At 42.9% G+C, this 21399-nt stretch overlaps 1 protein-coding gene across 7 annotated transcripts in view; it reads left to right on the top strand.

The window, feature by feature from the left end:
- GOLGA4 (golgin A4) overlaps positions 1 to 7999 on the top strand; it is an 86279-nt gene extending 78280 nt beyond the window's left edge. For 5 of the 7 annotated variants that reach the window (XM_005877077.2, XM_005877076.2, XM_005877074.2 and 2 more), the window contains 3 exons: positions 888 to 974; positions 3783 to 3845; positions 7340 to 7999. In XM_005877077.2, the coding sequence (XP_005877139.1) occupies positions 888 to 974; positions 3783 to 3812 (117 nt within the window). In that variant the 3' untranslated portion in view covers positions 3813 to 3845; positions 7340 to 7999. The remainder of the gene's footprint in view (positions 1 to 887; positions 975 to 3782; positions 3846 to 7339) is intronic. The other 2 variants (XM_014548410.1, XM_005877075.2) reach the window with 1 other exon arrangement.
- The last annotated feature ends 13400 nt before the right edge of the window (positions 8000 to 21399 follow it).

The following is a 21399-nucleotide window of genomic DNA, read 5'->3' as shown; positions in this document are numbered from 1 at the left end:
TTAGTCTGTGTAGCAGTGAACAAGGAATGTGTTAGAGTCAGTTCTCTGAGTGATCCTCCCCTTCTCTGTAGGAATCCTCAGGAGAGCCCTAGCACCTGAATCTGTATGTAAGGTCTAAACTTGTTGTCCTACTTATTTCATAAGTGGTATCTTCTTTCCTCTCTGTCTCCCTCAAAACATCTCATCTTGATACAAAATAGGGAATTTCAACCTTTGAGGAGAATTTTCCACGAGCTTATGGGTGACAGTCTGACTTACGGTATATTTATTTAGATCTGCACAATTTATTATCTTGTTTTGCAAGCCACCATGTGTACTGTTTGATTCGTCATGTTTTCTACCAAACAAAACATCTTGTGTTTATTTAAAATGTAATTTGTATTTCTATTAGGTTGATGTGCTGCATGTTTTAAAATACCTACTAAGCATGTTCATGTTCATGCAGTAGCCCATGTTTATGAGATATATGATGTGATTTAGTTAAAGCTGAACTTGGGAGTATCTAATTCTGATTATTTAGAGCATATGTATTGACAATACATCACTTACTAGATAGATTTCTACAAATAAAAAGCCTCATAAAATGAATGAGTAATAAAGTTGTATGTTAATAAGACAAAGGGCCAAGAGCATTAGAACTTTATATAGCTTCATGCTATTGTAATTGCATCTTCTTAAAATAATGTCAGCCAGACATTGTGAGGAGTCCTTTCAAATTGAAGTTCTAGTGTTGGCTGTTATTTCCTTGATTGATACCTTCACATCATACTTCTTTGGTCGTGGCTTCCATTGAGAGCACTTAAGAATCTCACCAGCAGAACATGTCAGAACGGGCCAAGACTTCTGCTCTAACATCTATTAGTCATCATCTCTTGCTTTTCTTGTAGACCATGGCAAAAGTTATAACCACTGTACTGAAGTTTCCTGATGATCAGACTCAGAAAATTTTGGAAAGAGAAGATGCTCGACCAATGGTAAGCTTTAAAAATAGGTTACTAGTAGAAGATGACTTTGTCTTATCTACTTACATTCTATTCTGTCTTATTTACAAAGACTTTGAGTTGGTAAAAGAAATAAATTTTTTTTATTATTATACTATAGCCTGAAAAATGAGAGTGAATCCACAATAAGAAAGTTTAATTTAGGACAGATATGTGAAGGGGTGTTTTCAAGGAAAGAACTGTCTTATTTAATAACATATATGAGGTTGATGCCCATATATGCTATATTGAATTTCCAGAATTTGGGCTATTTATGGGAAGGATAGAAAAGGCATTTTTCTGGTATAACTATTAATTATATAATGATGTTTTACAGATTGCAGTTCTTTATTCTATTTTAGTTGATTTCCAAATATACAGTAATTCTGAGTGAAAGAATTTAAAAATATGTTTTTATTGATTTCAGAGAGAGGAAGGGAGAGGGAGAGGGAGAAAAAAATATCAGTGATGAGAGAGAATCATCAATCGGCTGCCTCCTGCACACTCCATACTGAGGATCGAGCCCGAAACTGGGAATTGAACCATGATCTCATGGTTCATAGGTCAACACTCAACTACTGAACCAAACTGGCTGCGTGAATTTAAGCATTTTTGAGCTTGTGACATGTCCTACAAGGGAAATGTAGATAACGAAATTATTAGAAATCCTTGTGTGAAGTCAGCTGTGATTAAATCGGAACTAACACACACTTCATAAGTTATGCAAAATTCTCCATGCCTAACTTCTTTTTGCCCTGTTTCATGATCTCAGTACTACTCTTCTCTTTTATTCTCTCCTCACTGAAGCACGAAAAGATCTTCTCCTTAGTGATGGGTTAGCCTATATTTGAGTATCTCCAGAAAGAAGGACTAAACCAATAAGTAATTATCTCCCAAAGCATTCCATCTTATCTAGACAGACTGCTTGTGTCTTAGAAAAGTTCTTGTTTATCTTGATCCCAAATCTCCCTTTCTGTAGTGGCCAGCAATTTGTTCTGGTTCTAACCCATAAAATTGATGCATAGTGAAAGATACTGCATGTGTAAAATATTTATTTATAATCTTAAAAGTAGTTTTGACTCTTGATTTTTAAAAGAATTATGTAATAAGTTATCATTGTCAAAACACATTGTAAACAATTCAGAAGCATTACACAGAAGGGGAAATCTTCATGATCTTCAGCCTCCCAGCTGTTTCACCATGCCAAGACCATCATTGTTTATAGTGTGGTGACTGTCCCAGATTTTCTAAGCTTTATTAATATGTTAATAATTACTCCTTCATCACTTAATTATTTCATAAAAATGAGAGTAGGCAGCAGCTTGCTTTTTTCACTTACTCTATTTTTATATTATGCCACCTCATTACAAATAGTTTTACCTCATTCTTTTTAATGGCTGATTTTATGATTATACTAGAGGCCCTGTGCACGAATTCATGCATGGGTGGGGTTCCTTGGCCTGGCTGGTGATCCAGGCCTATTTGGGGGGGGAAGGTGGTGAAGGGCTGGCCAGCCAGGGGGAGGGAGGGGCTGTGGAAGGTTGGCTGTGGGAGTGCACTGACCACCAGGGGGCAGCTTCTGCATTGAGCATCTGCCCCTTGGTGGTCAGTGCATGTCATAGTGACTAGTTGACCAGTCAAGCCTAAAGGTCACTTAGGCTTTTATATATATAGATGGATGTCCTACACTTTATTTATTTATTTATTTTTTAAATATATTTTATTGATTTTTTTACAGAGAGGAAGAGAGAGGGATAGTTGATCGGCTGCCTCCTGCACATCCCTTACTGGGGATGTTTCTGCAACCAAGGTACATGCCCTTGACCGGAATCGAACCTGGGACCCTTCAGTCCACAGGCTGATGCTCTATCCACCGAGCCAAACTGGTCAGGGCTGATGTCCTACAATTTAATTCACTGGTTTCCTATTCATGGACACTTAGCTGGTGTCCAGTTTTTCAATACTTACGAGCATAGACAAAGGGGAGCATCTATATACATATATTTTGCAAGTTTTCCAATAGGATATTAACCTTATTGTGTTGTGTGTGTTGCAAATATTATTTTCTAGTTTTCCTTTTGATTTTGCTGCTTTTTACTAACTTCACATTAAATATAAATAAGTAAGTAAAGTGGTACTTCTAAGGTTGGTCACATTATCCAAGAATAGACTCAGATTTTATAAACAACACCTGTTTTTTCCTGATGCTGTTTTAAAGCAAATCAGGAAGCTAGTTAATAATCTTGGATTATGACCATCTTAAAACAGGACATAGAATTTACTGCAGAAAGTTGCTGCATTAAAACTATGTTTGAAATTGGGTCCTTTTTTTTATGTGTTTTAAAAAATATATATATTTTTATTGATTTCAGAGAGGAAGGGAGAGGGAGAGAAAGAGAGAAACATCATTGATGAGAGAGAATCATTGATCAGCTGCCTCCTGCATGCCCCCCACTAGGGATCGAGCCCACAACCTGGGCATGTGCCCTTTACCAGAATCGAACCCGGGACCCTTTAGTCCACAGACCGACACTCTATCCACTAAGTGGGAAGTACATTTTTAATTATGTTTAAATTTTAAAATTAAAGTTACAAGTAAAAATCTCAGCTACATAGTGTTATAGGAGGGAGGTATTACAGATTCCTTATACTTTGCCTATACTTCCTTGATTTGAGGAGATTTAAGAAAAATTTAAGTAGAATCTGTTTAATCATTTAAAGCTCATATACACATATAACCCATGTGTTATATTAAGTCTTAAAACTAACCCAATAAGCTTTTTTTTCTCCCTGGCTTTGTAGTATACTTCACCTCGCAGTGGTATCTTCTGAGTAAACCATCAGTCTGTGCTTAGTTAGCATGTGGTGAGTGAAGAATAATGTCTTGTGTGTCTTCTATGTTGCATGATACTAACCATTTCTCTGGAATTCTTTTGCTTTTTTGTTTAATGAATATATGATTTTGCTATGGGTTAATATAGGTGTTTTCCATTAATTCTGTTTAATAGATTAACAATCACCTCTATCAGTAAGGTTATATAATTTTAGTGAGTTTTAGTTCTTTAAATATTACTTGTAAGTTTCAGAATTGCTCTTTTGAAATTTTGTTAAAGAATCCAAAAAAGTACTTATGCATTCTATATTCCTTTTAGTTTTTTTAATTCCCAAGAATGTTCTTTGAAGTCAATAAAGATTGTAAGAAAGAAATGAAAAATCATTTTCTAGGTAAAAATGAAGTGATATATTTCACAAATCCAGAAATTAAAATATTGTAAAGCTTACTTAGAGTCAAGGCTAGTCTGAAATAATGAAAATTAGTGAAGTTGATTTAAAAATAAATGCAGTTTTATTACTTCCTGGGATCAACAAAATAACACATTTGTCCTGTAGAGACCCTTAGGCAGCCTGCTTTAATTGAAGATGGCTATTTCTAGCTAGAGGCCCAGTGCATGAAATTTGTACAGTGGGAGGGTGGCTCCCTCAGCCCTCTCACAGTCCGGGACCCCTTGCTCCTTACTGCCCACCTGCTCATTGCTCCTTATCGCTCGGCTCGCTGCTCCTTAGTGCTGCCATGGAGGCAGGAGAGGCTCCCGTCACTGCTGCTGAGCTTGCTAGCCGTAAGCCCGGTTACTGGCTGAGTGGTGCTCCCCCTGTGGGAACGCACTGACCACTAGGGGGCAGCTCCTGTGTTGAGCATCTGGTGCGCATCTGGTGGTCAGTGCGCATCATAGCGACCCGTTGTTCTGGTCTTTCCACTGTAATGGTCGCTTAGGCTTTTATTATATAGATTTCATGTTATTATAGTGAAGTGGAGGCATCTAAAATATTTCAAAGCAATTAACTGTCTTCACTATTTAAATACCCTTTCAATTACCTCCACATATTATTCATGCAATTAGCTTGATTTAGCACCCCCTAAAAATTTAGAGAACATTTTTACCTCAAACTTTGCTAGAGTTTTCACAAATCACAAATAACCTGATCACAATTAATAAACTTAATTACAATTAAAGCCTCCTATGATTGTTAATTTGGCTAGTATTCAGCTAACAGTATCAAGGTTTAAAATGTCAATATACAGCATTTAAAAAAACTGTTTAGCTTTAAAAATTCTTTTTGCCTACATTTGAAGCTCATTTTGATTTTAATATATATCAAGTAACTTGCCTTAGTGATTACCTAGAATTATCTTGGTCATGTAAATCCCATATCAAACTCAGTAAGTCTTAAATTTTCATATATATATATATACACACACATACATATATATATATATATTTCAGAGAGGAATGGAAAGGGAGAGAGAGAGAGAGAGAGAGAAATATCAATGATGAGAGAGAATAATTGATTGGCTGCCTCCTGCACGCCCCACACTGGGGATTGAGCCCTCATCCCGGGCATGTGCCCTTGATCAGAATCAAATCAAACCCTGGGCTCTTCAGTCCACATGCTGACACTCTACCCACTGAGCCAAACCTGCTAGGGCAAATTTTTCTTTTTAAACAATATAAATATCGCATCATGCTTATTACATTATTGCATTTAAGTACTGTCATTAATCACTGGAAATGATTACTGTGTAGCATTTCTACTGATTGATTAATTGATTGACTATCTCAACTTTTAGTTTGATTTGCAAAATGGTACAATAAACGCTTATATACTCTCACCTGTATTCACCAATTATTAACATTTTGCCAAATTTTTTCACTTGCTCTCATTCTCGCTCGTTCTCTCCATGTGTAGTTCCCTTCTGTAACATTTGACAGTTGCTTGCAAACATAAACTACACATTTTAACAAATATCTTTAAGAACAAGGGCTTTTCTTACATACTCATAATACAATAATCACTCTCAGAAAATTTAATATTAACATAATACTGTTATCTAGTATATAGTAATACTTACATTTTTCCAGTTTCTGAAAGAATATCTTTCATAATTTTTTAAATTCCAGGATCCATTCAGAGATTGCATATTGCCGTTTATTGTCATGTTTTTCTAGTCTCTCCTTTAAATTAGAGAACTCCTCCCAGCCATTTTGTCTTTCATGATACTGACATTCATTTTTGGGTCATGCATGAATTTCTTCCTGCAACAGCTCAAGCTGAGATTTTGAAATAATAACTGACATGGGAATTTAAATATAACAGAAGGGTTTTTTTAAAAAAATTTTATTTTCTTGTTTAAAGTATTATAAATAGTAGTACATATGTCTCCTTTTTTCTCCATTGACCTTCCCCTGGCCTCCCCTATCCCGTGCACATGCCCTTATTCCCCCCCCGCCTCCCAGTGTCTTGTGTCCATTGGTTATGCTTATATGCATGCATATAAGTCAGAAGGTTTTTTTTCTTATCTTGTCTAGATTTCTAGGGCCAACATGATCATTGAGCTAGTTTTATAAAGAATATGATGCTGTTTGAAGTACATCATAAGTAGTGGATTATATTGTTCATTTACAGATTGAGAAGACTTTAAAACTTTCTCTTTCCACTAAATATATATGAAAGTTTGTCTCATTTACTTAATCTTATTTGGTAATTTATTTATTTTATTTATTTTTTTATATATTGATTTTTTTACACAGAGGAAGGGGGAGGGAGAGAGAGTTAAGAAACATGGATGAGAGAGAAACATCGATCAGCTGCCTCCTGCACACCTCCTACTGGGAGCAACCCAGGCACATGCCCTTGACCAGAATCGAACCTGGGACCCTTCAGTCCGCAGGCCAATGCTCTATCCACTGAGCCAAACCGGTTAGGACTCGGTAATTTATTTTTATGGCTTTTTTTAAACCTCATATTTGATCTGACTATGAGATTTTAGCATTTTAAGGCAACTTACTAGGAAGGTTTGGCATTATTTCTCATAACATTTTACATTTTTAAAGTTAAGTTTGTTAATTTCAGGTGAGGCATAGCTTTTACACCAAAATGCTGTTTGTCCTTTGCTGCCACGCATGCCACCCCTGAGAACTGCAGTAGGTAGGAAAACCACACATTAGGGCAAAGGAGGAACTCTCTCCTCTGTAATGCAGTCTGAATTGCTGCATCCCAGAGAGACTGCTGAGTCAGCATGGTGACTCAGCTTTATCTATGACCTGGTAGCATTCAATATGTGGTGAAGGGCAAGAACTTCAGTGTCACTTACAAACACTCTTTGTCAGGATTGCTGACTCGAGGTCAGATCATTCCAAGGACATTGATTTTTAGAAGATTTCTGTACGACTTAATTCTTAGAAAATTTCTACTTCAATCCCAGGCCATAGAATATAATTTAATTTTAACTTGAAACAACTAATCTCCCAAAGGGCTGGCTTTAAAGGTGTGTTTTTCTTTATCCTCTTTTCCTTTTCCAGTCATGGCTTCGGTCTTCATCTTGAAGAAATGAGGAGAATCGTGTTGGGCAAGGTTGGAAGGCTGCACATTGCTGCTCTTTGAGGAAAGCTGTTGTTCAGGGCTCTTCCTGAAAAATCTGACATTGGCCCACGGTTAGCCTTTAAAATAGGTCGTATCAGTGGGAAATGGTGGTAGTTTTTTCTTTCTTCTTTTTTCTCCTGGGAAGAGTTTTATGTTGTTTAAAATTTTTTAAATAACTTAACCTGATTTATGGGCTCACTTAATGTTCCGTTCTTCCATTCTTTTTGTCTCTCTTCTAAAAGAACTGCTTGCCTTTTCTATTTATTTTTAGAGTGATTTTTAAAAAAAGACTTGTGCAATACATTTTGAGGTGAAACTTAGTGGGGGTTTTCTGATAAATTAGAGCATTTAATTTACTATTTTATCCAGATTGATTTGTTGAATATTTACTAAAGACTAGTTCTTTAAGTTATGACATATGAGAAATCCAAACTGCAGTACCTCATTGTTTACTTAGCTTTTGTACTTATATTTTTCAGAGGAAAAAATACTACTGTAAATTGTAAATAGTCAACACATAACTATTGTATGCAAATCTGTGACTGTTGGCAATGTCATCTCGGAAAAACAGATAAATAAAGTTTATTTACTATATAAAATGTTCTGATTATGCTTTTTTTTCTATGTTGAAATCTACCTCAGAATAGTTAAGAACTTATTTTCTATCTGGGTGAATATAATGAACTATTTGTCAAGATGAGTATTTGGAAAGTTTTTTTATGTTCACAATTAGCATGGCCACGGATGGTATGCACTAGAGATCTGCCAACCTGGAGACGCTTTCTCTTCCTGGACTAGGCCATCCTCTGATTTCTTTTAAACTTAGTGAGAGAGACATTTGTGGACACCACGAGATGGAACTGTTCAGAGGGTTTCACACACTTTATATTCTAGCAAATACAGTGTTCAGTTTCTAGGTGTTATCTAACCTCTGCCTCAGGGTGGAATCTCAGTTTCCAGACAGTCTGGACCTTAGCCTTGCTGTGTATCGTATTGTTGATAAAGAGTGGGGGGCTTGAGCGGGTGGGTGACCAGGGGTCTTCCCACAGCCCACACCTGAGAAAGTGCACAAACTGGATTTTAGACACGGAGCGGGGGCAGGAGTGAACAGGAGTTGCTCATTTTCCTCAGTGCAGGCATGACTAAGAATAGTGGTGATCCTCTCTCCTGTTACTTTTCCAGCAAAAAGGACAAAGCCTTACATTGTGTTCAGTGCTGGGGTCTCAGATCTGTCTGGGACATTTAAAAAAAATACTTTTAATTGATTTTTAGAGAATGAGGAAGAAATTTGGGCTCATTGTAGTTGATTTGGAGGATATATATTTAAAAAACAATCCTCCAGAATCCCCCACCAAAATATTACCCACTGTGTTATAGAATTGTACACCTATGTAATTTTATTAACCAATGTCACTCCAATAAATTCAATAAAAAAATTTTTTTAAATATATTTTATTGATTTTTTACAGAGAGGAAGGGAGAGAGACAGAGAGTCAGAAACATCGATGAGAGAGAAACATCGATCAGCTGCCTCCTGCACATCCCCCACTGGGGATGTGCCCGTAACCCAGGTACATGCCCTTGACCGGAATCGAACCTGGGACCCTTCAGTCCGCAGGCCGACGCTCTATCCACTGAGCCAAACTGGCTTCGGCTCAATAAAAATTTTTAAAAGATTTAAAACTATTACCAGTGTTACTTTGGTGCCTTTAATAATGGAGTATTTTTTTCTAATGAGAATGAATAGCTATATGGAAGAAGTGTGTGTGTGTGTGTGTGTGCATGCGCGCGCATGCGCGCGCATACATGCCTACATTTATATGTCTATTATATTGTTGGCCATCAAAATTTCCTTTAAACTTTTTAATTGCTGCGTAATACTTTATCCTATGCATATGCCATCATTTAACCCCTTTTTCCATTGTTGAACATTTAGGTCATGTGTCCCTTTATTCAGTACTCCATGTTGGTTTTACTGTCCACATTGTCAACACTCTAGAAAATACATTTCAGGACCAACCTTTCTCTCAACTGCCTTTGGGGCCAAACACATGGACACATTTCAGATTGCTGTGTCCTAGCTTGCCTGGCATCGTTTTCTCTAACATTCCAGAGATGTGACGCATGGGTGAACACTCCCAGCCAGTACACTCTGAGGACACTACATTTCAAAACTGGGCTTCCCCCAAATGTGAGATGTCAAAGGCAAATGGAATAGCCGTGCCTAACGCATACTTTCCATGGAGGATGGGTGGGTGCAGCTGCAGGTGCATTCCCCCCGTCCCCCTTTTATAACAGTTTCCTCCTGCCCTCATTTGGGATCCTCTTTAGTTAGGTTTCGTGGATGTTGTTACATTCTTTAGAAGTGTTTAAACACCACACATGTGAACATCACCTCATGGTGACGGTACAGATGCCAGGGCAGAAAAGGCAACCTGCAAGCATTCTGCTTCTGTCAGAACCTGGGCCAAACTCAGAACTCAGGGCTGGGGAGATTCACACCATCTCTTGTATAACAGTTTCCTCCTGCCTTCATTTGAGACCCTCTTTAGTTAGGTTTTGTGGATGTTGTTACATTCTTTTTTTTTTTAATATATTTTATTGATTTTTTACAGAGAGGAAGGGAGAGAGATAGAGAGTTAGAAACATCGATGAGAGAGAAACATCGATCAGCTGCCTCCTGCACATTTCCCACTGGGGATGTGCCCGCAACCCAGGTACATGCCCTTGACCGGAATCGAACCTGGGACCTTTCAGTCCGCAGGCCGACGCTCTATCCACCGAGCCAAACCGGTTTTGGCAGTTGTTAATTCTTTAAAGTGTTCAAACATCACACATGTGAATTCACCGAGGCGGTGAACATGTGAGGCCCTTCAATGCAAACAACTTACGGAAACACTTCTCAACTCAGTACTCTGCAGCCACTGCCAATCGGTTGAGTTCACACATGACATCAAACCTGTTTGCCATCACAACTGTGAATGTCTCTGATCCAGAGTCTCTTCTCCTCCAGGTGTTCTGGATTTTACTCTTCAGTCTCTGATCACCAGCCCCAGGCTCCTCACCTTCTCCAGGCAGGAGGCCAGGTAGTCATTCAGGCCTTGCCTAGTCTCATTCTTTTTATTATTTTTATTTTTAATATATTTTATTGATTTTTTACAGAGAGGAAGGGAAAGGGATAGAGAGTTAGAAACATCGATGAGAGAGAAACATCGATCAGCTGCCTCCTGCACACCTCCTACTGGGGATGTGCCCGCAACCAAGGTACATGCCCTTGACCGGAATTGAACCTGGGACCCTTGAGTCCGCAGGCTGATGCTCTATCCACTCAGCCAAACCGGTTAGGGCACCTAGTCTCATTCTTGCTCTCGATGCCCCTTATGCCTGCTAGACCCTGGGCCACCCCCACAGCCAAGCCCCGGGAATCCCAGCCGCTCTGAAGTGAGACACGGAGATCCTGGAGCTCGAGTCCGTGGCACCTGTGTATATGTTGGCCATCGGGGCTGGGCCGGTGGCTGTGTGACTGCAGGGAGCCCAGGCCCGGGAGTTGGGTGCTGGAGAAGCTGGACTGGGCGCTGAAGCTCATGTTCAGGGAGGAAGGTGAGAGGCCAAGGTTGCTCAGGTTCGGGCAGCTCAACCTTTGAGTCTTTGTGGTGTTTTGTTTTTTTTAGTGGATTCATTTTAAAAGTTATGATTGAAGAATTTATTTAGATTTGTCATCTTAAACTGAACGTTTATTGTTTATAAACAATATTGGAATATTTAGCATACGTGTTATTTATAAGTTTAATCGGTTAAATTTATCAACCTGAGATAAATAAGGACTTGCATAAGTAATTGGAAGGTTTTTTGAGTCAGGTAAATACATGAATACTTACAAAGGAAATCAATATGATATATTTATTAATGCAACAATTTCAAATATTAAAGGGATTTTTGTGAAGTTATAAAAAATCTCTGTTAAAGTATAATTAGAATAATGAGATTTTTAAGCTGAACTTAATCATAGTTCTACATTTGTGATGATGATCAATTCAATATTAACCTTTTAACCAATTAGTCTTTGAATGAAACTTACTCTTAAATCTGTCTGAAGATACTAATTACAGTGTTAAAAATAATTTTCTTCTTCTTTATCCTACAGCTCTGCTTTCTCTGGAGGCGGTAGTTCTGTTAATTTTTTTTTCTTTATGTTACTGATGTTTCCTGGTGCCTTGCTTGACCAGTGAAGGACAGTCCTTGCTTGACCAGTGAAGGATAAGGTAGGTTGCTCTCATGGCTGGAATGACTTTCCCTTTGCATTTGTCTGTATCTGTTTGCCTCACAGATCTGTCCCCAAATGCATGGGGCTACCTCTGCATCCCATGTCTATTCTGGCTTTTAAGACCTGACTTTCTTTTTTCAAAAATGTTTCATGCAACATACAGACAGAATAGTGGATAAAACACATATACTCACATAATGAATAATCATAAATCAAATACCACCAAATTAAAAAATAGAATATTGTCATTATTCTAGAAGCCCCCCTCCCAAGTGTCCCTTCCTATCAATTTCTCTCCTCTTCTCTAGAAGTAACCACTCTGCTAACTCTGCTGTAATAACTACCACCTGTGTATGCAACTCGGACCTACATTTTAATTTTGTCTTTAAACTATATTAAATCAAACTGTATGTATTTTTTTTCAGTCTTGCTTCTGTTGAGGTAATTAAAGAGGCAAGTAGCAGAGGGGCTCTAATGCCTTGGTAGCCTGGCCAAGCCAAGCGAAGCCAGAGTTCATGTGTGGAACTGAGAAAATGAAACTCATGAGCCACCAATCACAAACAGCCCACTGGGCTTTCCTAAATAAGGCAACTGCTGCAGCTACAGCCAATGAAATGACTTCCTTGCTCAGCTTCCCTGTCTTCACTATAAAAACCCAACTGCTTTTGGTTCAGGGAGATGTGAGCCCAGCACGTGGACTGGATCCCACCTCACACATTTGAACAAAGGGGCCACAGCACACACCCCAACTCCATTGGAGGCCTTGGCCCCAGTGACAATGGTCCTAACTGGTCATTGGTTTCTACGCATAGCAAAAGGTAGCGACTATTTGTGTCATGGCCAATACCTGTAGGAAGTAGAGGAGCTAGTCAGTAGGAGAGGGCTGTGCAGAGTGAGGGCTGGGCCCAGGGGAGTGAGCATGTGGCTGGAGGGCCTTCTAGGTGACAGGCACCTCCTGCAACTCTTCCCTTAGAGGAGGCCCCATACTCTGCCAACCTCGGCCTGTGACCTCAGCATCCCCAGGATTGACATTAAGCAAGCACACGGTTCGCCATTGCCACCAGCAGCTGTCACGGGACCTGGGGGTGGGCATCCTGCACCACAATTTGCTTCTTTGTCCCAGAAGCCCCATTCCTGCCCACTGTTACTCCCTAGCAGGGAGCTCTGCTTCCCTCCCAGGGGGCAATATTGCCCTCAGGGCTGGTCTGGGCCCAGAGCACAGCAGAGCCCAGGAGAACAAAGCCTGGAGCCCAGCCAGCAGACCTCACACCACCTTTAGGCCACTTGCTCTGGTTCATCCAGGCTGCACCCTGAACTTTCTGATGCCAGCTTCCCTGACCCCTTGTTTCCAACTGGACCCTGGACTGAGGTCTGACCCGATCCAGAATTTAATCAACAAAAAGAAAGGAAGAAGGCTTGCTCCTCTGGAAGTTGGCAAGAGGCTTGGGAGAGCTGGAGGCGGGCCAGGGAGGCTGGGCCCACAGGGCATGAGCTCCAGTCTGAGCTTACTCCGCAGACCCCAGGGTGTGGAGAATTGGCCTCTCTGCCCCAGGGTAGCGGGCTCTTGACCTGCCCAGCTGGGGGTGGGCGGGGTGGGGATGTGACATGAGACAAATAGCACAGCTTAGGTATCAGCACTGGCTGAGAACTCGATTTTTCATTTGTTTCCTTATCCCTCCTGTGGCTCCTTTGATGTCCCTGCTTCATCGACCACAGCTAATTCTGATGGGCAGCCATGTGCTGGGGCCCTCAGGTCACAGGGCTTGGTGCAAGTGTGGGAACATTGGCAGGACATTGGCAGGACATTCTGGGGCAGAACATTCCAGGCCCTTCTGGGCACTGCCTTCCCAGCAGGGACACCACAGTCCCTTCCTTTTCTAAGGGGCAGTGGTAGGGTGTGGCCAGGAGAGAACAGCCCCTGGGGCCTACTGTCGACTTGGGCACAACTTTTGTCCATTTATAAATACTCATCCTCCTGTCTCCTCCCTTCTCTCTTCAGCCACTGACAAGGGTTGGTGTTTGAGGGAGGTTGTTTTTCCAGAAAAGCTTTGTTCTGTGGGTTGCAGCCCCCGCCCCTCCCAAGCAAGAACAGTATTTTTGGGGGTTGCTGAGGAGACTACCCAGAGAGCTGCAGTCATATGCATGCCTCCATGCCGGTGCCTTTTAAAACAAACTTTTTACTGGAGTGTAACATACATGCAGAAAGTGGGTTAAGATTTGCAGGGCTAGGGGAGTCATCACAAAATGAACCTTCATTCAATCACCACCCGAGTCAAGAAAAACCCTATGTCGCCCGGCTAGCATGGCTCTGTGGTTGAGCGTTGATCTATGAACCAGGAGGTCATGGCTCAATTCCTGGTCAGGGTATATGCTTGGGTTGCAGGCTCAATCCCCAGTAGTGGACATGCAGGAGGCAGCTGGTCAATAATTCTCTCTCATCATTGATGTTTCTATCTCTTGCTCCCTCTTTCTTTCTCTCTGAAATCAATTTTAAAAAAGAAAGAAAGAAAAACGCCATGTTACCAGCTCCCTGAAGGGCCACTTTTGCCCTGTCTATCACTTTCTTATCTCTTGCTCCCTCTTTCTTCCTCTCTGAAATCAATTTAAAAAAAGAAAAAGAAAAACGCCATGTTACCAGCTCCCTTAAGAGCCACTTTTGCCCTATCACTTTCCTGCCCCCATCCCCAAAGTTACCTCTCCTATCTGGTGACATCATAGGCTCATTGGACCTGCTCTTGAGCTCCCTATAAATGCGGTCAGGTAGTCAGGTCAGGTAGTCAGGTGGGAGGTGCTCCTTTTTCCATCCTCTTCTGTTCAGGAATCTATCTGTGGGATGATCCAGCCAGTCAGAGCAGGTAGTAGCACTTGGTGCATTCTCATTGGTTAGTTTATAGAGGGTGCCCACGGGTCTCGAAGAATCCTTGCAAGCAAGAGTGGATGGTAAGCGAAGGCTTGACTCGAAAGAACATCTGAGCTAAAGCCAGCCCCCACCCGAGGATGGTTTCAATTGAAGCGACACCCCCTTTCCCAACTTGGCAAGGAGCCTGATTCTGTGTAGCCCTTCCAGGGCAGATCTGAATATGCCACCTGCCCCCTTTGGGCTTGGAGACCCCACTTGTAAAATGGCATCAAAGGAAACATTCAGCTCTGAGACCGTCTGATTTTGGGGGTCAAATTATTTCATAGGAGCAACCTCAAGCCAGAGTATTTCTAAATATCCTGGAAATTGCTCACTTCCTTGACACTTTGCTTCATTTCTAAATAGCCATTGGGTTCTGCTTCATCTTCCAGGTCCCCAGGCTTTGCCGACCAGTTCCTCATCCTACGAGCCATCTTCTGCTTTCATAGCCTTGTCTCGGTCCCCTGGCAGCCTGCACCTGCTGCTTCCCCGTCAAGCTGTACCTTCCCCGACAGCCAGGGGATGATGGCCAAGAACCAGCTCGGTCTCTCACAGGTTTGATTGTCACATCTTACACGTCACTGCTCAGGTCCAATCTCAATGAATTATTTGGTGCGCTGACATTTGTGGGCAACAGAGTGATCTTTAAAATAATAAGTATTGTGCAAAACACACACAAACCCTTCTGAGGCTTGTGAACGTGCCCATTGTTCTCCCTGCAGCCAGGCTAAACATTTCCTGCTCCTTTTCTCATGGAGAGGCCACGGTGTGGTCAATAACCAACCACAAATAAGTCTGAGTTGTGAAATGTGCAGAGGCAGGCTCTGCAGGAGACATGACTGTACAGAGCAAAGCTTAGACTCCGTTGGAGTTCATGTGCATGCTCCATGGCCCCTGCCAATGCCTGCTGATAGGCAAAGCCCATCACCTGTCCTTAGTCACCAACACAGTGACCTTTAGCTCTTGCCCTGCCAATGCCTGCTGATAGGCAAAGCCCATCACCTTAGTCACCAACACAGTGACCTTCAGCTCTCAGGGAAGTGACCAAGTGTTCACATGGGTTCTGGGAAGGCTTCCCCTGCAGCCCAGAGAACCTTAGAGGTGGGAGAGACATGTTGTGCAGAAGAGGAAGGACCTGAGAGTCGGGTGGCAAAAAACCTTAAACACTCAAAACTAACACATTGTGTGATATGTTAGGATAGTGGTCACCCCTTGGGGTAGTGACTGGAAAGAGGCCTGTGTAGGGCTTCTGGGGGCTGGTGCTATTCTGTTCCTTGAATTGGGAGCTGTTCTCTAGAGAGGTGTTCAGATTTTTAAAATCCATCAAACTGTATACTTACGATGTGTGCATTTGTTATATTATGTAAGTTTCATTTCAACAAAAAGTTTACTTTTAAAAGCTGAATATTACCAGACTGGGATATATCTATATCTCTATCTCTATCTCTATCTCTATCTCTATCTCTATATCTATATCTATATCTATATCTAATTATATATACATAGTGGTTTGGCATTCAGAAATAAATCAGTGCAATTTATCACAAAAGGGAAAAATCAAATGACTAGCTCAATAGATGCTAAAATTCAACATTCATTTATGTTAAAAACTAGAATAGAAGGGAAATGCCTTAATTTATAAATATTTAATGGGGGAAATGTTGAAAGCTTTCCAACCTGGATGCCATTGTCTCCATATCTATTCAACATTGTACTCCAAGTCTCTCCCATACAAAATGATAGGGGGTGGGGGGAGTAATGAAGCTCTCATTACTGTTTGTGGAAATTCCCAAATAATTAGAATTAATAAGTGAATTTAATGAGGTTGCCAGATATAAGGATGATATACAAAAATAGATTGTATTTCTAATACTATGAATTATTAGAAAATGAAATAGAAGTCAGAAGATGAAAAAAGTAGATGATCTGACAAACATGTTGAATGAAAGAAATCAGATACAAAGAATACATATTGTATAATTCCCTTTATATGAAGTCTGAATATAGGCAAGAATAAACTATAGCTTTAGAAATTAGGATAGTAGTTAATTTTGGGTATGGGAGAAGGTGCTGGTTTGAGCAGAGGCTTTCTGGACATTGGCAATGTTTCCTTTTTTAACCTGGTGGTGGTTGCATGAGTGTTTTATTTGAGATAACTTATTGAATTGTACATGAATGTTTTTACACTTTTCTGTATGAGAGTCATTTAGAAATTTTTTGAAAAAATATTATTTGGGCAGCTTGAGTTAGGTGATCCGTAATGGTCAGTTGTCTGTAGCCAGATCAAAAGAGCCACGTGGTTCAGGACAGCAGGGGTGAGAAGACAAGGAGAGGTGTGGGAGGGAGAACAAGAAGAAAGTGATCTTTTCTCACAGGGAGTTTACCCAAAGAACAATGGGTCTTCTCCCCCTCCCCCCAAACACACACACTTATATCTGCATTTCTCAAATAAGTTGGCTTGGCTTAGCTGGGTGCTTATTCAAAGTCATGGTTTTAGAGTCTGGGGAGGAACTCATGCTCTTCTTTTCTTCTCTTATTCTTTTTTTTTTTCAATAGGCAATATTCTAATTGAGTAGTAATTCTACTAAATAAACACAGTCTAGAATAAAACCAAACAGAAACCAGACTAGAGTGAATGGTGGTCGATGTGTGGATCTGGCTCATTGGGAGAGCCTTAGTTTATTCCAGAGGAGGAAGGAGGATGAAATTCCTCAAGGACAGAGTGTAGGAGAAGAGAGGAGGGGCATGGAGCAGTGCTTTGGGGCCACTGTTAGCCTGTGGTCTTGAAAGATTCTCCGAGGGATGGACTGCAGTGGGGGAGACAAAAGGCAGGAGAGTGATCAGGGGTCCAGGGCCATCTCATGACCATGGGATGAGAAGGGATACATGGGTACAAGAGGCAGGATGAAGGAAGATAGTATGTTTGGGCACCAGATTGCATGTTGTGAGTGAAGGAGAAGGGGCAATTGAAAGGACACAAAGATATGGACCTACAGCGACTGAGAGCCTGGGCCTACCCTGCCAGACAGGGGTGAGGAGAGGACTATGAGGAGGATCAGGGGTTCAGAGAGGGAAGAGGAAGACATGAATAAGGGGCAGGAAGGACAAGCAGAGAAAAGCTCTTTGCTGAGTTTCCCTTACAAATGGGGCAACATTGGGCAATAGCACTATTGATTCAGAGCCATTGCCCCCACCCCCTCAGCTTCCTCCTAATCCCCCACAAACACCAAATGCTCCAGGGACTTCAAGTCTCTGTTCAAGAGGGTCAACCAGGTGGCCAAACTTTTAGAGTCTCTTCCCAAATGGATTTTTCTTGAAATTAATACTCTTTGGATAAAGACTTTGCTCAGGGTCAAGATATGCTTGGTGGATCAAGAAAAGGGGGCACCTGCTCCCCTTCTTTGCCCCTCCTCTTTCTTTTAAAAAAATTTAAATTCTTTATTGTTGAAAGTATCACACATGTCTCCTTTCCCCCATTGACCTCTCCCCGCCTGCTCCCGCCCCCAGCACAGGCCCTCACCCACCTACTCTCTTTCTTTAAAAACAAACAAAAAAAGATTTTAAATTGATTTTCAGAGAGAGAGGAAGGGAGCGAGAGCGCAAGAGAAACATCGATGTGAAAGTGAAACATCAATCAGCTGCCTCCTACACACCCCCTACCGGGGATCAGACTGGCAACCTTTTGGTGTATGGGACGATACCCAGCCAACTGAGCCACACCGGCCAGTGAACACACAGGAGCTTAAGGAGGAGTGGACAGGATGTCCTGGGTCAGTGCCCCAGCCTCATCCATGGAAATAGAGAAAGAGGGTAGCTCCTTGCTCCTCTGAGGACCCAGCTCAAGCTCCTTCTCATTGAGGGCCACCTGACCTTCCCCATAGGGAGCAGGCAGGGATGCTGAAGGCAGCAGAGCAGGCCCCCTCCCTGCCAGACTGTAGCCCCAGGGGAGGGGCAGCTAAAGGGGCCCAGGGCCAGTGCTTCCACCTGGGGGTTTCCCTGGACAGGGATCTCATTCCTTCTGGGAAGAAATTTGCATGGCTGGCCCTGTACCAGACACTCCACCATGCAGGGTGCCTTTGGCTGGCACCGTCCGGGAAGTCCCCCCGGGCCATGCCTGCTGCACATTCTCATCTCAGTGGCTGTGGTGATTAGATGCCCATGGAGATCAGATTTATGCCAGGGACGTGGAGTGCTACCCTGGCCAAGAGAACTGAAGTCTGGCAAATGGGAAACCTGGGATATGATTAGGAGGGGTAGGTGAAGAGGGGGAGGAGGAGGAAGAGAGCTGTCTAAGGAGATAGAAGCTCTTTGTCTCTATGGGTTCTTTGTAAATGGGGCAACATTTGGCAACTAGGCATATTAGTTAATAAAGCCACCGTTTTCCTGCCTGCTGCCCGTCAGCTGAGCTCTCTCCTGGTGGCACCCACTCCCCCTACCCACAGACACACCCAAAGACTGTCCAGCACCTTTGGCTCTATGCATGGGAGCCAATGTGAAGGCCTCGCTCTGGAAATCATGGTTATCACATTGGCCAGGAAGCAGGGAGCCCTCTGTCCATCTCTTCCTTATTCTTTTTCACTCTCTGCTCTCTCTTCAGGGTGGTCAGCAAAGGAATGATCAGTAACAATAGAGATCACTGGATAGGGGTCAGGGGTCAGTGGCAGATCTCCTTTGTTCTACCTGGAGCCGGTTCTGCCCAGATCCCACACTTCCTTCCCAACTCCTCCTGGGGTTGGAAGCTAGAGGCCTCCATATCGGGCAGGGTGCGGGGCTTACTGCCCATCAGTTAGGAAGGCTTAGTGTGGGCCAGTCCTTGAGGTGATAGAGGGTCACTGGGTGAGTTTCAGGGGTGGAGAGGGAGTGGGGGAAGAGAGTGACCATTCCTCACCTGCCTGTGAACCAGCTCCTGTCATTATGTGGTTGTTTGTACCATGGCCACCTTCTCTGTACTCTATATTTACACCATACCACTGTCTCAGCACTTGGAAACCTGTATTTACCTCCCTCAAAGCTCTTCAAGATCTGATCCAGCTCCTGCTTGTACACAGGCTCTGGGAAGCCTGGCCTAGCCAGCCCTGGCCTCACTGTTTTTCAAACTTGACACGTAGCAAGCAGGAGCCTTTGCCCACTTCCTGTCCCTCTTCCTCCTCCCTCATTCATTTATTCTACCAATATTGACCATCAAGTGCCCATCACACATACAGGGCTAGCTGGCCAGAGGACTTGAGGATGATCCTGAGGCTCTTCATTTGATGGGTCTGGTGGAAAGTGGTAGGAATATGAGAGAAGATGATGCAGGGCTGGAGGAAGTGGATGAGTCCTATTTTAGATGCATTGCATTTAGGTGCCCGTAGGACCTGCATGAGGAGCTGTCCAAGACAGAGATGGAGCTCAAAGTAGAGGAGATGATGTTAATCTTTCCAACAAGAGTTCTAGGCCAGAAAGCTTAGCGTGACCTTTGGTTGTCCCTCATGCCCAGGTAATCGGTCACTGGTCACTGAGTCTGTGCTCCAAGCCTTTGCTTGGCTATTTCCTCTGCCTGAATACTCTCTCTGTAGAAGTCCTACTCCTTCCTTCAGGCTCTTCTTCAAACTCTTCTGGAACCCTCATGATGGGAACTGGCTGGTCTTTCCTCCTCTGGGTCCCACCTGCCTTGCTTTTCCCAGGTGGCCTGATAGGAGTGTCTACCTGTGTCCCCTTGTGCCATGTGCTCCTGATGGCAAAGATGAACCCCTCTTCTGTGTCCCTCATGGCCCCCACCAATTCTGGCATGAACGAATGAATGAATGTTAATAATAGATGGCTTGAACTTCATTTTCTGGGCATACCTACCCTTACATCTGCTTCCTCTGCAGTTGGGCCTGGAGGGCTGTTCTGCGTGTGTCTAGCTGAGCATATCCCTGGCCTGGGGCTGGGCCATCTCCGCAGACACAGCAGAAAGAGTCTGCCCTGTTGCCAATCCCAGTCCTGCCTCCAGGGCACACCTTGAGTTCAGCCTCTTGGTTGTGGCCCCGGGTGATCTGTGCTCCTGCCAATGCTGTGCCAGACATAAGAGAGTCTGGAAGCCTCTGACCTCCCAAACCATCCTTTTCCTAATTTGCACTCAGAGATAGAGACATGGGTTGCGGCATTTCTTAATTCTTCTATGATCATGGATTGGTAGAGTGGAGCTGCTAACTTAGGTACAAAAGTGCTTCAGCGTTACTGAGAATTAGCCAATTTTGTATTTCTTCACTATTTTTGAAAGAGTTTATTGCAATTATTGATGAAAGCCACCCTTAGTGTTGCGATACTGTGTTTCCAAACAGTGAGAGACCCTGGACCTGTCACCCCAAGCCCAGCTGGTGATTCCAGTGCCAAACCCTGGCCCTCCTCTGTGCCCGGATCAGACCCACTATCTGTGGCAGGCTCCTTGCCAGGGCAGAGGCCCCAAAGCTTCCTGGAGAGCCTCAAAGACTTGGGTGGGTCTGCGTCACAGTCAAGATGATCCACAAATGTTCACCGTGGGACCCCGGCTCTGTGTCCCACCCTCTAGGAGGCACTGAGACCAGAGGGAGGACCAAACTCAGGGGCTGCGACTCCCCAGGGGAGTCATCAATCATCAGTGGGAGGCAGCACCAGGGCACACTTGCCAGGTGGCAGTGGGCTGGGCTTCCTCCTTCTCCTGGTGCCAAGCTCTGCCCAGGCATCTTTCCTTCTCCCTTGCCCCCCTTTGTCCCCTCCCCTCCTGGGTTTCTCAGTCTCCAGGAACTTGGTCAGGGGGTGGGGCAGCCAGGAGGCACCTATTGGGCCACAGGACAAACCCATGATGTCAGCAAGCCCTACATAAAGGGCTG

The sequence above is a fragment of the Myotis brandtii genome, unplaced genomic scaffold (assembly GCF_000412655.1).
Source record: "Myotis brandtii unplaced genomic scaffold, ASM41265v1 scaffold506, whole genome shotgun sequence".
Classification (NCBI taxonomy): domain Eukaryota; kingdom Metazoa; phylum Chordata; class Mammalia; order Chiroptera; family Vespertilionidae; genus Myotis; species Myotis brandtii.
This window is presented reverse-complemented; position numbering and strand designations above follow the sequence as displayed.